The sequence below is a fragment of the Pongo pygmaeus genome, chromosome 22, assembly GCF_028885625.2.
Source record: "Pongo pygmaeus isolate AG05252 chromosome 22, NHGRI_mPonPyg2-v2.0_pri, whole genome shotgun sequence".
Taxonomy (NCBI): Eukaryota; Metazoa; Chordata; class Mammalia; order Primates; family Hominidae; genus Pongo; species Pongo pygmaeus.
Window position 1 is genome coordinate 28,923,311 of NC_072395.2, and position 17,538 is coordinate 28,940,848.

The 17,538-nt window shown below is 35.1% G+C and overlaps 1 protein-coding gene across 9 annotated transcripts in view; it reads left to right on the plus strand.

Moving 5' to 3' along the window:
• LOC134738946 (uncharacterized) overlaps positions 1–17,538 on the plus strand; it is a 419,251-nt gene that overhangs the window by 284,480 nt on the left and 117,233 nt on the right. For 8 of the 9 annotated variants that reach the window (XR_010125238.1, XR_010125239.1, XR_010125237.1 and 5 more), the window contains one exon: positions 12,426–12,474. Coding sequence is in view for 3 of the 9 variants with exons in the window: in XM_063659646.1 (XP_063515716.1) it covers positions 12,426–12,436 (11 nt within the window). In the remaining 6 variants the exon portion in view is untranslated. Of the gene's footprint in view, positions 1–12,425; positions 12,475–13,412; positions 17,072–17,538 lie in introns of those variants that run through there. The other variant, XM_063659648.1, reaches the window with a different exon arrangement.

Below are 17,538 nucleotides of genomic sequence, written 5' to 3' on the forward strand. Positions count from 1 at the left end.
AATGGAGTATCTATCACCTTCATTGAGCTGCAAACAATCCGATTACACTCTTATTTTAAAATGTTATTCTTCAATATAGTCACCATGTTGTGTTATCAAACAGTAGCTCTTATTCATTCTTTCTATTTTTAAAAAAATTTTTTTACCCATTCACCATCCCCACCTCCACCCACAATCCCCCACTACCACTTCCCAGCCTCTGGTAACTATCCTTTCTACTCTCTCTGTCCATGACTTCAGTCTTTCTGATTTTTAGAGCCCCAAAATAACTGAGAACATGTGATGTTTGTCTTTCTGTGCCTGGATTACTTCACTTAACGATCTCCAGTACCAACCATGTTGTTGCACATGACAGGATATCATTCTTTTTTATAGCTGAATAATACTCCATTGTGTATATGTACCACATTATCTTTATCCATTCATCTGTTGATGGACACTTATGTCATTTTCAACTCTTAGCTATTGTAAATAGTGCTGCAACAAACATAGGCATGCAGATATCTCTTCAATATTCACATTTCCTTTCTTTTAGGTATATACCCAGCAGTGAAATTGCTGGATCATGTAGTAGCTCAATTTTTGTTTTTTGAGGAAACTCCAAACTGTCCTCCATAGTGGTTGTACAAATTTACATTCCCCCCAACAGTGTACAAGGATTCTCTTTTGTCCACATCCTCGCAAGCATTGGTTATTGCCTGTCTTTTGGACATAAGCCTTTTTTTTTTTTTTTTTTTTTTTTTGCTATCAGAGGTTTATTTGCTCAATTTATGGACACATCTCTGGAGATAACGTGACGTAGTCCTTAAAGTTAGTTTCCAGGAAAGAGGAAGTACTGTGCAGCTCTGCTAATTGGAATTCCAAGATGGTGCATAGCTGCACTCTACAAAAATACTCTCACTGAAGAACAAAGTACTGTTCTACCATCACCATTTCTATAGGAGACAAAATTGAAAAGATTTTAATTTGTAATTAAGACAACAACTACTGTTATTTAGATAACTAAAAAAATTGTCAAACTCTACCGGGAGTATGGAGTTCTTCCTGAACCTTTTAATTTTTTATTTTATTTTATTTTATTATTATTATATTTTAAATTTTAGGGTACATGTGCACAATGTGCAGGTTAGTTACATATGTATATATGTGCCATGCTGGTGTGCTGCACCCATTAACTCGTCATTTAGCATTAGGTATATCTCCTAATGCTATCCCTCCCCCCTCCCCCCACCCCGCAACAGTCCCCAGAGTGTGATGTTCCCCTTCCTGTGTCCATGTGTTCTCATTGTTCAATTCCCACCTATGAGTGAGAACATGCGGTGTTTGGTTTTTTGTCCTTGCGATACTTTACTGAGAATGATGATTTCCAATTTCATCCATGTCCCTACAAAGGACATGAACTCATCATTTTTTATGGCTGCATAGTATTCCATGGTGTATATGTGCCACATTTTCTTAATCCAGTCTATCATTGTTGGACATTTGGGTTGGTTCCAAGTCTTTGCTATTGTGAATAGTGCCACAATAAACATACATGTGCATGTGTCTTTATAGCAGCATGATTTATAGTCCTTTGGGTATATACCCAGTAATGGGATGGCTGGGTCAAATGGTATTTCTAGTTCTAGATCCCTGAGGAATCACCACACTGACTTCCACAAGGGTTAAACTAGTTTACAGTCCCACCAACAGTTTAAAAGTGTTCCTATTTCTCCACATCCTCTCCAGCACCTGTTGTTTCCTGACTTTTTAATGATTGCCATTCTAACTGGTGTGAGATGGTATCTCATTGTGGTTTTGATTTGCATTTCTCTGATGGCCAGTGATGGTGAGCATTTTTTCATGTGTTTTTTGGCTGCATAAATGTCTTCTTTTGAGAAGTGTCTGTTCATGTCCTTCGCCCACTTTTTGATGGGGTTGTTTGTTTTTTTTCTTGTAAATTTGTTGGAGTTCATTGTAGATTCTCGATATCAGCCCTTTGTCAGATGAGTAGGTTGCGAAAATGTTCTCCTATTTTGTAGGTTGCCTGTTCACTCTGATGGTAGTTTCTTTTGCTGTGCAGAAGCTCTTTAGTTTAATTAGATCCCATTTGTCAATTTTGGCTTTTGTTGCCATTGCTTATGATGTTTTAGACATGAAGTCCTTGCCCATGCCTATGTCCTGAATGGTAATGCCTAGGTTTTCTTCTAGGGTTTTTATGGTTTTAGGTCTAACGTTTAAGTCTTTAATCCATCTTGAATTAATTTTTGTATAAGGTGTAAGGAAGGGATCCAGTTTCAGCTTTCTACATATGACTAGCCAGTTTTCCCAGCACCATTTATTAAATAGGGAATCCTTTCCCCATTGCTTGTTTCTGTCAGGTTTGTCAGAGATCAGATAGTTGTAGATATGTGGTGTTATTTCTGAGGGCTCTGTTCTGTTCCATTGATCTATATCTCTGTTTTGGCACCAGTACCATGCTGTTTTGGTTACTGTAGCCTTGTAGTATAGTTTGAAGTCAGGTAGCCTGATGCCTCCAGCTTTGTTCTTTTGGCTTAGGATTGACTTGGCGATGCCGCCTCTTTTTTGGTTCCATATGAACTTTAAAGTAGTTTTTTCCAATTCTGTGAAGAAAGTCATTGGTAGCTTGATGGGGATGGCATTGAATCTATAAATTACCTTGGGCAGGATGGCCATTTTCACGATATTCATTCTTCCTACCCATGAGCATGGAATGTTCTTCCATTTGTTTGTATCCTCTTATTTCATTGAGCAGTGGTTTGTAGTTCTCCTTGAAGAGGTCCTTCACATCCCTTGTATGTTGGATTACTAGGTATTTTATTCTCTTTGAAGCAATTGTGAATAGGAGTTCACTCGTTATTTGGCTCTCTGTTTGTCTGTTATTGATGTATAAGAATGCTTGTGATTTTTGTACATTGATTTGGACATAAGCCATTTTAACTGAGGTGAGATGATATCTCATTATAGTTTTGATTTGCATTTCTCTGATGATGAGTAATGTTGAGCACCTTTTCATATGCTGCTTTGCCATTTGTATGTCTTCTTTTGAGAAATGTCTCTTCAAAACTTGGCCGTCTTTTGACTGGAGTATTATTTTTTTTTTCCTAGAGTTGTGTGAGTGCCTTATATATTCCAGTTATTAATTCCTTATCACATGGGTAGTTTGAAAATATTTTCTCCCATTCTGTGTGGATTGTCTCTTCACTTTGTTGATTGTATCCTTTACTGGGCAGAATCTTTTAAACTTGATGTGATCCCATTTGTCCATGTTTGCTTTGGTTGCCTGTGCTTGTGGAGTATTGCTCAAGGAGTCTTTGCCTAGACCCATGTTGTAGAGTTTTACCCCATGTTTCCTTGCAGTAGTTTCACAGTTTGAGGTCTTAGACTTAAGTCTTCAATCCATTTTGATTTGACTTGAGAGAGACAGGGGTCTAGTTTTGTTCTTTTGCATACGGATATCCAGTTTTCACAGCACTATTTATTGAAGAGACTGTCTTTTTCCCAGTGTATGTTCTTGGCACCTTTAAAAAAAAAAATGAGTTCACTCCAGGTGCGTGGATTTGTTCCTGAGTTTTCTACTCTGTTCCACTGTTCTATGTGTCTGCTTTTATGCCAGTACCATGCTGCTTTTGTTACCATAGCTCTGTAGTATAATTTGAGGTCAGGTAATGTGATTCCTCCAGTTTTATTCTTTTTGCTTAGGATAGCTTTGGCTATTCTCAGTCTTTTGTGGTTCCATATTAATATGAGGATTGTTTTTTTCTATTTCTTTGAAGAATGTCATGGGAATTTTGATAGGGATTACATTGAATCTATAGATTTCTTTGGGTAGAATGGATATTTTAGCAATATTGATTTTCCAATCCATGAATATGGATTTGTTTTTTCATTTTTTTTTTTTGATGTCCTCTTCAACTTCTTTCTTCAATTTATAGTTTTCATTATAGAGATCTTTTACTTGTTTGGTTAAGTTAGTTCCTGCATATTTGATTTTATATGTGATTATCATAAATGGGATTTTTAAAATATTTCCTTTTCAGATTGTTCGCTGTTGGTATATAGAAATGCTACTGGTTTTTATATGGTGATTTTGTATCCTGCAACTTTACTGAATTTATCAGTTCTAATAGTTTTGGGAGGAGTCTTTAGGTTTTTCCAGATATAAGATCTTATCATCAGCAAACAAGGATAATTTTACTTCTCCTCCTTTTCAATTTGGATGAGCTTTATATTTTTCTCTTGTTTGATTGCTGTAGCTAGGATTTACAGTGCAATGTTGAATAACAGTGATGGCAATGGTCATCCTTATGTGTTCCCAATCTTAGAGGAAAGATTTTCAGTATTTTCTCATTCAGTATGATACTAGTTATGGGTCTGTCATATGTGGCTTTTATTATGTTGAGGTATATTTCTTCTATGCCAAGTTTTTTAGGGTTTTTATTATGAAGGGATGCTGAATTTTATCAAATGCTCTTTCAGCATCAGTTGAAATAATCACATGGTTTTTATCCTTCATACTCTTGATAGGATGTATCACATTGATTGGTTTGCATATGTTGAACCATCCTTGTATCCCAGGGATTAATGAGTGGTTTTTGTAATGTATTGTTATAATGATTGATTTTTGTAATGTGTTGTTGAATTCTGTTTGCTAGTATTTTATTGAGAATTTTTGCATCAATATTCATAAGCAATATTGGCTTGTAGTTTTCTTTTTTTGATGTGTCTTTGTCTGGTTTTCATATCAGGATAATACCACCCTCATACAATGTGTTTGGAAGTATTTTCTCTGCTTTTATTTTTAAAAATAGTTTGAGTAAGATTGTTATAAGTTCTTTTTTTAAAAAGTTCAGTAGGTTTTTGGGGAACAGATAGTGTTTGGTTACATTATTAAGTTCTTTAGTGGTGATTTTTTGATGCCCATCACACATGCAGTGTACCATGTACCCAATGTGTAGTCTTTTATCCCTCATCCTTCTCCTACCATTTTCCCCAAGTTGCCAAAGTCCATTGTATCATTCTTATGCCTTTGTATCCTCATAGCTTTGCATCCCACTTATGAGTGAGAACATACAATGTTTGGATTTCCATTCCTGAAATATTTTGCTTATAATAATGGTCTCCAATTCCCTGTGAATGCCATTATTTCATTCTTTTTTAATGGCTGAGTAGTATTCAATGGTATATATATATATATATATATATATATATATATATATATATATAGAATTGTGGTATATATATATATATATATATATATAGAATTGTGGTATATATATATATATACCCCACAATTTTTTAATCCACTGGTCGATTGATGGGCATCTGTGCTGGTTCCAATTTTTGCAACTGCAATTTGTGCTACTATAAACTTGTGTGTGCAAATATCTTTTTCCTATAATCACTACTTTTCTGCTGGGTAGATACCCAATATGGGATTGCTGAATCAAATGGTAGATCTACTTTTAGTTCTTTAAGGAATCTCCACACTGTTTTCCATAGTGGTTGTACTAGTTTTCATTTTCATCAGCAGTGTAAAAGTGTTCCCTTTCCACCACATTCATGCCAACATCTATTTTTTTTTAATTTTTTGATTCTGTGAAGAATGATGGTGTTATTTTGATGGGAATTACATTGAATTTGTAGACTGCTTTTGATTCTGGCCATTCTTGCAGGAGTGAGATGGTATTGCATTGTGATTTGGATTTGCATTTCCCTGATCAATAGTGATGTTAAGCATTTTTTCATATGTTTGTTGGCCATTTGTATATCTTCTTTTGAGAATTGTCTATTTATGTCCTTAGTTCACTTTTTAATGAGATTGTTTGTTTTCTTCTTGCTGGTTTGTTTGAGTTCCTTGTAGATTCTGGATAGTAGTCGTTTGTTGGATGTATAGATTGCAAAGATGTTCTTGCAGTCTGTGGTTTGTCTGTTTACTCTGCCAGATGTTTCTTTGCTATGCAGAAGCATTTTAGTTTAATTAAGTTCCATCTATTTTTCTTTGCTTTTGCTGCATTTGCTTTTGGGTTCTTGGTCATGAAGTGTTTGCTTAAGCCAGTGTCTAGAAGGGTTTTTCCAATGTTAACTTATAGAATCTTCATGGTTTCAGTTCTTAGATTTAAGTCCTTGATCTATCTTGTGTTTATTTTTGTACGAAGTGAGAAATGAGGATCCAGTTTCATTCTTCTACATGTGGCTTGCTAATAATTATCACAGCATCATTTCTTGGATAGAATGTCTTTTCCATACTTTGTGTTTTCGTTTGCTTTGTGAAAAATAAGTTGGCTATAAGTATTTGGCTTTATTTCTGGGTTCTCTTTTCTGTTACATTGGTCTATGTGCCTATTTTTATACCAGTACCATGCTGTTTTGGTGACTATGGCCCTATAGTATAGTTTGAAGTCAGGTAATGTGCTATGCCTTCAGATTTGTTATTTTTGCTTAGTCTTGCTTTGGCTATGTGGGCTCTATTTTGGTTCCATATGAATTTTAGGATTTTTTTCTAGTTCTGTGAAGAATGATGGTGTTATTTTGGTGGAAATTGCATTGAATTTCTAGAGCTTTTGGCAGTGTGGCCATTTTCACAGTATTGATTGTACCAATGCATGAGCATGGGATGTGTTTCCCTTTATTTGTGTTGTCTGTGAATTCTTCCAGCAGTGTTTTGTAGTTTTCCTTGTAGACGTCGTTCACCTCCTTGGTTAGGTATACTACTAAGTATTTTATTTTATTTTATTTTAATTTAATTTTATTTTATTTTATTTTATTATTTGCAGCTATGGTAAAAGGGGTTGAGTTATTTTTTATTTATTTATTTATCTATTTATTTATTATTATTTTTTTTTTGAGACAGAGTCTCGCTCTGTTGCCCAGGCTGGAGTGCAGTGGTGCGATCTCGGCTTACTGCAAGCTCTGCCTCCTGGGTTCACACCATTCTCCTGCCTCAGCCTCACGAGTAACTGGGACTACAGGCGCCCGCCACCATGCCTGGCTAATTTTTTGTATTTTTAGTAGAGATGGGGTTTCACCATGTTAGCCAGGATGGTCTTATCTCCTGACCTCATGATCCACCCACCTCGGCCTCCCAAGGTGCTGGGATTACAGGCGTGAGCCACTGCGCCTGGCCAGAGGTTGAGTTATTGATTTGATTCTCAGCTTGGTCGACTTTGGTGTATAGAAGAGCTGCTGATTTGTGTACATTAATTTTGTATCTGGAGACTTTGCTGAATTCTTTCATCAGTTCTAGGAGCTTTCTGGAGGAGTCTTTAGGGTTTTATAGGTAAACAATTACATGATCAGCAAACAGTGACAGTTTGACTTCCTCTTTACTGATTTGGATGCCCTTTATTTCTTTCTCTTGTCTGATTGCTCTGGCTAGGACTTTCAGTACGATGTTGAAGAGGAGTGGTGAGAGTGAGCATCTTTGTCTTGTTTCAATTCTTAGAGGGAATTCTTTCAAATTTCCCCCATGCAGTATTATGTTGGCTGTGGGTTTGTTACACATGGCTTTTATTACATTATATGCCAATTTTGCTGAGAGTCTTAATCAAAAAGGGATGTTGGGTTTTGTCAAGTGCTTTTTCTGCATCTATTGAGATGATCATGTGATTTTTGTTTTTAATTCTGTTTATGTGGTGTATCACATTTACTGACTTGTGTATGTTAAATCATTCCTGCATTCTTGGTTTGAAACTCACTTAATTATGGTGGATTATCTTTTTGAAATGTTGTTGGATTTGGTTAGCTAGTATTGTGTTAATGATTTTAACATCTATGTTCATCAGGGACATTGGTCTATAGTTTTCTTTTTTGGTTATGTCCTTTCCTGGTTTTGGTATTAGGGTGATATAGGCTTCATATTAATAGAATGATTTAGAGAGGATTCCCTCTTTCTGTATCTTGTGGAATAGTGTCAATAGATAGTACCAGTTCTTCTTTGAATGTCTGATGTAATTCAGCTGTGAATCCAACAGGTCCTAGACTTTTCTTTTGTTGTTGGCAATTTTTTTTTTAAGCACCATTTCAATCTTGCTGCTTGTTATTGGTCTGTTCAGAGTTTCTATTTCTTCCTGGTTTAATCTTGGAGGGTTGTATATTTCCAGGAATGTATCCATCTCCTTTAGGTTTTCTAGTTTATGCATTTAAAGGTGTTCATGGTAGCCTTGCATGATCTTTTGTATTTCTGTGGTATCGGTTGTAATATCTCCTGTTTCATTTCTAATTGAGCTTATTTTGGATCTTCTCTCTTCTTTTCTTGGTTAATCTCACTAATGGTCTATCAATTTTATTTATATTTTTAAATAACCAGCTTTTTGTTTCATTTATTTTTTGTAATTTTTTTTGTTTCAGTTTTATTTAGTTCTGCTCTGATTTTTGCTATTTCTTTTCTTCTGCTGGGTTTGGGTTTGGTTTGTTCTTATTTCTCTAGTTCTTCAAGGTATAACCTTAGATTATCTATTTGTGTTCTTTCAGACCTATTGATGTAGGTATTTAAGGCTATGAACTTTCCTCTTAGCACTGCCTTTGCTGTATCTCAGAGGTTTTGATATGTTGTGTCACTATTATTCAATTCAAAGAATTTTTAAATTTAAATTTCCATCTTGATTTTATTGTTGACCCAGTGATCATTCAGGGGCAAGTTATTTAATTTCCATGTATTTCCATGGTTTTAAGTGTTCCTTCTGGAGTTGATTTCCAATTTTATTCCACGGTCTGAGAGAGCACCTGATATAATTTCAATTTTCTTAAATGTATTGAGACTTGTTTTGTCTCAATTATTATGTGGTCTGTCTTGGAGAATGTTCCATGCACTGATAAATAGAGTGTACATTCTGCAGTTGTGGGGTAGAATGTTCTGTAAATTTCTGTCAAGTCCATTTGTTGTAGAGTATAGTTCAAATCCATTGCGTCTTTGTTGACTTTCTGTCTTGATGGCCTGTCTAGTACTGTCAGTGGTGTATTGAAGTCCCTCACTATTATTGCTGCCTATCTCATATAGTGTTGCTGCCTATCTCATTTCTTAGGTCTAGTAGTAGTTTTATAAATTTGGGAGCCCCAGTGTTAGGTGCATGTGTGTATATATATGTTAGGTGCGTATATATATATATATATGTTATATATATATATATATGTTAGGTGCATATATATATGTTATATATATATGTTAGGTGCATATACGTATATATATTTGCATGTATATATAGGATTGTGATATTTTCCTGTTGCACTAGTCCTCTTATCATTATATGATGTCCCTCTTTGTCTTTTTAATTGCTATTCCTTTAAAGTTTGTTTTGTCTAAGTTTTATAAATTTGGGAGCCCCAGTGTTAGGTGCATATATATATATATATATATGTTAGGTGCATGTATATATGTGTTTTTTATATATATGTTATATATATGTGTTAGGTGCATATATGTATACATATATACACACATATACGTGTATATACATATGTGTGTGTATATATGTATATATGTGTATATATGTGTGTATATACATACATACACATATGTATGTGTATATATGTATACATATATGCACCTAACATATATATGTCATATATATGTCTTATATCAGACAAAACATATATATGTGTATATATAGGATTGTGTTATTTTCCTGTTACACTAGTCCTCTTATCATTATATAATGTTCCTCTTTGTCTTTTTAATTGCTATTGCTTTAAAGTTTGTTTTGTCTGATATAGGAATAGCTACTCCTGCTTGTTTTTGGTGTCCACTTGCATAGAATATCTTTTTCCACCCCTTTACCTTAAGTTTATGTGAGTCCTTATGCATTAGGTGAGCCTCTTGAAGACAGCACATACTTAGTTGGTGTATTCTTATCCATTCTGTGATTTTGTGTCTTTTAAGTGGAGCATTTATGTCATTTACACTCAATGTTAGTATTGAGATGTGAGGTACTTTTCTTTTCATCATGCTAATTCTTGCCTGAATACTTTGTTTTTTTAACTGTGTTTTTGTTTCATAGGTCCTGTGAGATTTATGTTTTAAGGAGGTTCTATTTTGGTGTATTTCAAGGATTCGTTTCAAGATTTAGAGCCCCTTTTAGCAGTTCTTGTAGTGCTGGCTGGCTTGGTACTGGCAAATTCTCTCAGCAATTGTTTGAAAACGACTGTTTTTTCTTCCTTTATGAAGCTTAGTTTCACTAGATACAAAATTCTTGGCTGATAATTGTTTTGTTTTAGGAGGCTGAAGATGGGGCTCCAATCCCTTCTAGCTTGTAGGATTTCTGAGAAGAAACCCTCTTAGATATTGGCCTTAAAGCCTTGCCCTTGTGAGGGTATTTTCCAGATTCTGTATGCATGCTTTACTGGTTTCTATTCTTTTATATTTTGTCTCCTCTGACTGTATTTTTAAGTAGCCTGTTCTTCAAACTCACTAATTTGTTCTTCTTCTTGATCTATTCTGCTATTAATGGACTCATGCATTCTTCATTATGCCAATTGCATTTTTTAGCTCAAGAATTTATGCTTCTTTTTGGTTATTTTGATCTGTTTGTTAAATTTTTCTGATACAATTTTGAATTGCTTCTCTGTGTTATCTTGAATTTCTTTGAGTTTACTCAACACAGCTATTTTGAATTCTCTGTCTGAAAGGTCACATATATCTGTTTCTCCAGGATTGGTCCCTGGTGCCTTATTTAGTTCACCTGGTGACATCATGTTTTCCTGGATGGTACTGAAGCTAGTAGATGTTCTTCGGTGTCTGGGCATTGAAGAGTCAGGTATTTATTGTAGTCTTCACCGTCTGGGCTTATTTGTAGCTGTCCAGAATTCTTGGGGAGGCTTTCCAGGTATTTGAAACAACTTGGGTGTTATGACCTAAGGTGTTTCTGCTATAGGGAGCATCCAAGCCCAGTAACTCTGTGGTGCTTGCAGACTCATAGAGGTACCAACTTGATGGTCTTGGACAAGATCCGGGAGAATTATCTGGATTACCAGGCAAAAACTCTTGTCTCTTTCCTTGCTTTCTCCCAAGCATACAGTCTCTCTCTCTGTTCTGTGCCACCTAAAACTGGGAATGGAGTGATACAAGCACCCCTGTGGCCACCACCACTGTGACTGCACTGAGTCAGATGTGAAGACAGCACACCGCTAGGTCTTGCACGGGCCTGCTGTAACCACTCCCTGGCTACTGCCTATATTCACTCAAGGCCCCACAATCAGCAGGTGGCAAAGGCAGCCAAGAATGGTCAAGAAAAGGAGTTTTAAATGAGGTGGATACAGTAAATGTTGATGACATAGATTATTCAGGCAGAAATATGATGTTTCATCAAGCGGATGGAACTTATCAAGAAGAAAATACACAACTCTACTTCCTTTACTTCTTTCCAATCTTGGAAATTATGAAGGGTTAAAAAACTTAATGTTGTGAAATGGGTATGAGGAAGAGAGATGGAAATGTGGCCCTTAGTTCTGCCATGAACTAGTGATGTGACCTTGCTTTGCTTATCTGTAAAGTGAGGAAGTTGAACCAGTTGATTTTTAAATTACCTTCTAGTTATAAGACTAATGCTGTTTTAATGAAGGACATCACAATTTTTAATAATAATTCTCTGCACCAGATAATAGTCTATTACATTTCCAGAATGTAAAACTTGGGCCACTTAAGGTGAAATCTTATGATCATGTCCACATAATGGATTTCAATCTCAGCACCTATTTTTTTAATAATTTAAAACGATGTTATTAAATCTAAAAGTCTTAGTTTTGTCATTTTGTTATTTTTTAGCTGTTATTTTGTTTTATTTTAGCAATGTGGAGTGATGTTTCTTTTTTCTTTTTACCTTTACCAACTGTCAATTTAAAAGTTACTTAATTGACTAATTGTTTTGAATAACAATGAGTCTTTTTTTTTTTTTTTAAATTTTGAGATGGAGTCTTGCTCTGTCGCCCACGCTGGAGTGCAGTGGCATGATCTCAACTCACTGCCACCTCTGCCTCCTGGGCTCAAGTGATCCTCCCACCTCAGTCTCCTGAGTAGCTGAAGTGCCACCACCATGCCTGGCTAATTTTTGTATTTTTGATAGAGATGGGGTTTCACCATGTTGCCCAGGCTGGCCTTGAGCTCCTGAGCTTAAGCAATCAACCTGCCTCAGCCTCCCAACATGCTGGGATTACAAGCATGAGCCACCACGCCCCACCAAGAGTTTTAGTCATTACATTTATGCTCTACAGAGCACAAACATGCTCATGCTTTTATTCTAATGCTCTGTGCCCTTTGTCACTATCAGTGTTGCCAGTCTCATGTATGTATGAGAAGAAACAGAGAATGCCTTGCCACAGTGTATGGTTACCAAGCAAATATACCACTAACACTCAATGTGGATAATAATGTTAAAGCAGTTAGCTATTTTTTTTTAATTCTCTATTTCATCTATTTTCTGTTTCTTTTCCAGGACATCCATAAAAATTCTTCAGAGGGTGTTTTACTACTGAGCTGCAAAGGTAGGAAAAATAAATTTTTTTTGGTTAGAAAATATACTTCTTTCATCTGCGTTTCAATAATTTATTCCCCTTGTTAGATATACATAGAATTGATGTTGTTTATTCTAAGTGTAAAGTGTTATTTCTACTTACTGGTCAATTAGAAAAATGTAGTGTTTAATTGTCAGTTTGAATTTTTCTTTCATACTATTACAGTTTATATTTTACTATAGACAGAATTTACTCTTTCTCCTAAATTTTGATATTCTCCATAATTTCATCGTGACTTGACATTGCTGTATATAATTTCTATACATCAGGAAGGCAATTCTGTGTGTGTGTGTATATATATATATATATAGTTAGAAGTTAGAAACTGAAACTCTTTTTTTGTCTGCCATCATTTCATATTTTTCTTGCTATTTCAAACCTATAATTTTTAAAGAAACGACTAAAGTAATCATTCATATAATTTGCTGTCAGTAACTTAACAATACAAATGTTAACATGGAGACATTTAGTTCAGCATTTGCTTTACTTAATAGAGTGCAGAAAATGTGGCCCTTTTCCCAGTTAGGGTATATGTGAAGATAAATTTAGAATTTCTAGACTAGTAAATACTTCTCTGATAATAACTTAATTATAGCTATTTCAAAACAAATTGTTTAATTGTGGTGAATCATATGCAAATTGTTCACATGTAGGTCAACACCCACGCCCACATTCTAGCACCTCTTTCCTAATTCAAGACAACTTTGCAGTGCCTAAAAGAGCTGAACAGTACAGATTAGAGACATAAGACCAAAAAAACAAAACAAAACAATGGTAACGTAAAAACCAACCAGGAGTCAGAAAGTCTCTGTAATAATGAATAGGCAGGTTGTATTTATTTAGACTTTGCTTGATTATTTCTTAGGCTTTATGTGTTTGTAGATAACAGTTTCCTCACTGCTCACGAGATTTGTGGCTAGCAAACTCATGGTGCTTCTAGGATATTAAATTTTCTCATCTGTAAAGTATATGCAATAGCATCGTTATTGTCTACTCATTGAACTGAAATAAGGATTAAACAAATCAACGACCGTAAAATGAATGTGTGACTCCTCAAATCCCATACGGGAAGAACATGCTGTTTTTCTTGATCTGGTTGAGTCAAAGATCACTGATGGCAAGAATGCCTTGTGTAGCTGCAGGTGAGGACAACTGAGATACAGTGCAATTGCAGAAAGTAAATAAACTTTTTATTTTTTGAGCTGTTACATTATAGTTGTAATCTATGGATGCCTTTGTGATGCAGCGTTGTATCATTTTCTGATGAATGGCTGAGGTTTTATGATTCTATTTTATCTTTATATATTGTCTGCTGTATTTTCAAATACTTCATTTCCATTTATAGATGCATTGAAAAATCATAAAGTACATTGCATAAATATGTTACATTTGTTGTTGCTTATTTATTTATTTGAGATGGAGTCTTGCTCTGTCACTCAAGCTGGATTGCAGTGGCGCAATCTCAGCTCACTGCAACCTCCGTCTCCCAGGTTCAAGCAATTCTCCTGACTCAGCCTCCCGAGTAGCTGGGATTACAGGCGCCCGCCACCATGTCCGACTAATTGTATTTTTAGTTGAGACAGGGTTTCACCATGTTGTTCAAGCTGATCTTGAACTCCTTACCTTGTGATTTGGGAGGCCTACCTCAGCCTCCCAAAGTACTGGTATTACAGGCTTGGGCCACCATGCCCGGCCTGTTGTTGCTTATCTTTAGGTGATTATTGCTGATGTTTTTGGTATATTGACAGGAAATAGTCTTGCTGCTTGTTGATGTAAACTACTTTTTGGCTTTAATGATAATAAAATTATAATTTTGCCTTAATATAAAACAATTTTTATTGTCACATCACGAGAATTTGTTCAAGGATTTGAACTTATATCTGCATATAATTTATGATTTTTGACATTTTCTAAAAATTAATTATTGAAAAAAGTGGCAATTGTTTATTTTAATTCTTAGAGGGGTAAAATAAATGGTGTATCCTTTGTGCTTCTTTCAATATGAGTATCTTTGTTGTTTTAATTTTTTAAGATAAAAAATAAGAATTATACTAAACATAAAATCGTATATCCCTCAAAGTTAGCTACTACAAAAGTTTTCGTATTTATTCTTTCAGGTTCTTTCTTTATCAGAAACATCAATATCAATATGAGCATATAATGTTTCCGTATCATATATATGATCCTCTGGATTTTTTTTGGTTTTTACCATTTTAATTATGGGCATTCTTCTAAGTCTATGTATGTTTTCTATTTCATCCTTTGTAATGGCTGCACATTAGTCAATATTTTGGATGTATCATGATTTATTTAATAGGTCCTCTAAGCTTTTGTTTAAAAAATAGAACTTTAAAATAGAATGAAAAGAGGCTTCTTTTAATTACAGGTTTGGCAGGCATACAAAAGAATAATTCTCACTTGTATATTGAATCAAGAAATTAAGGAGTAAAGAAAAAGTGTTACAGTAAGGAGTCATTGAAAATAGTATTGAGTAAGTGTGTATTACTGGGCAAGGTAAAGGAAAGCTAATAATATAGATATTCATGCAAGTGTGTTGTAGGTATGTAAAATGGAACAGCTACCCATTTCTTCAGAGTTTATCTCAAATGGCACCTCCTTCCATAAGCTCTCAGAGAATTTTCCCTTCATTCCCACTCTCACCAGTTGTCTTACATCGCCATAAAAATTCAGGGAAAAATAGACCTTTTCATGTTATGTCCCATGTACAAATTCATTTTGTATGCATCTTTTTTTTTCCTCACTAGGCTGTTAACCCCCAGAGGGTAATGACTGTGTGTTATTCATCTTTGAGCCTAATAGATGCAGAAAAAATATTCATTCAATTAAATTGGAACAAAGTATAAGAAAAGAAAATACTCGGCAGGGCACAGTGGCTCACACCTGTATTCCTAGTACTTTGAGAATCCAAGGTGGGTGGATCACCTGAGGTCAGGAGTGTGAGACCAGCCTGGTCAACATGGTGAAACCCTCTCTACTGAAAATACAAAAAATTAGCCAGGAGTGGCAGGTCACACCTGTAATCCCAGCTACTTGGGAGGCTGAGGCAGGAGAATCGCTTGAACCCAGGAGGTCGAGGTTGCAGTGAGCCGAGATCGCACCACTGCACTCCAGCCCGGGCATCAGAGCAAGACTCTGTTTCAAAAAAAAAGAAAAGTAATCAAGTAGAACTGTTAAATCTTACACAGATTTTATAAGATGCCACTATATGCCTTGCTATTATGCCTGGAGAAAATCATAATCAATTCTCCTGATGGATGAGACACAAATAATATAAACACATGGGTTTGATATATAATGGAAATTATTTTAAATTGAATTTTAGTGATTTTTTGTGGTATTTATGTTCAAAAACCATACCTACAAGTCAAGCATTTCAGAAAAATGTTTATAAATTTATGAAAAAGTTATTTGTATGGTGCTGAACTTGGATATATGTTACTGCATATCAATATGAAAACATTGTGTCAGCTTCAAAGCATTGTACACATGGAAGATATTATTGCTATTGTTAATACTGTAATAAAATTGCCTCTGTGGATTAAAAATATAGATGTTTATGTACAAAATAGCAGCAATAAGTAAAAGAAGAAATTATTTATATGGATTCTATTAAATAAAAAGGGAGTACTGTTTTCATTACTTTGTGTAATGCAGATTGCTACTTGTGCCATTTAAATCTCTGACATTGTCTTACCATTTGAATCATTCTTGAAAGAACCTCTTTCCACTTAGTCTGAATGCACCAGTAAAACAAATTAGAAAAACAAACAAACAAACAAAAAAAAACAGTGAACAGATGTAACAATTGCAATTTCATTTAAAGAAAAATTAGAAAATAGTGGGAGTAAAATATCCCTTTGAAACAGAATGTAATGCCTAGTGAGTTCTTTTTCTTATCTCACTTGCAAAAGTCACTAGTCCAACTCTGATTTCACATGCCTTTTACTGAGCAGGTCAGTAAGTCATTGGATAGAAGGCAAGTATCTTGGTCAGTCTTTTCTAATTTATTTATTTTTTTTAGCCTGTTGCTGAACTTTTTAAACCCAGAGCCTGAAACTTAGTGTTTCAAATGCATATCTTAGCAATGCTTTTTTTTGTTGTTGTTGTTGTTTTTAAAAAAAAAAAAAACAAAAACAAAAAAACAAACAAAAAAAAAACAGAAAAGAAAGCTCTGATCTCCTCATTGTTTTCTATTTTGCTAGGGATACAAATATAAGTACCTCTAGCCCCTATGGCATACAAAGAAATGAGTGTAACAACAAATATCAGATAACGGAAAATGGTGGGTACTGAGGAACAGGTGATCATATGGTTAACATCTGTGCTATACGGGCTACTTCTAGAATACTAGAATGAATATTCTAGTCAAATGTTCTGACAGATTGTGTGTTCCAGTGGCTACCACTTTTGAAGATTTAGGAAGTTGAGTATCAGAATTTTTATGTAAAATATCATGGTTTTGAATGTTGGCTCAAAGAAAGAAAGGAAAAAAGGAAGGAAGGAGGGAGGGAGGAAGGAAAGGAGGAAGGAAGGAAGGAAAGAAGGATGAAGGAAGGAAGAAAGGAAGGAAGGAAGGAAGGAATATCAAGGACTAGGGACTAAATTATGCCCCCTGCCTTGCAATTCATATGTTAAAGCCCTAACCCCCAATGTGATAGCATTTGGAGGTGGGGCCTACAGGAGATAATTAGGTTTAGATAAAATTATGAGGGATGTTCATGATTAGATTATTGCCCTTATAAAAAGAGATACAAGAGGGCTTGTTTCCTTTCTCTTGTTTCCCACGTGAGGGTGGAGCAAGAAAGCCATCGTTAGCAAGCCAGGAGAACCCTTACTGGGGTATCTCATTGGCCAATATCTTGATCTTGGACTTTCCAACTTCCAAAACTGAAAGAAAAAAAAAATACTGTTGCTTAAGCCACCTAAGCTATGGCATTGTGTTATGGAAGTCCAACCTGCCTGGAAATAACAATGACTACTGTCTAATCCTCAGATTCCATTCAAGTTTTATGG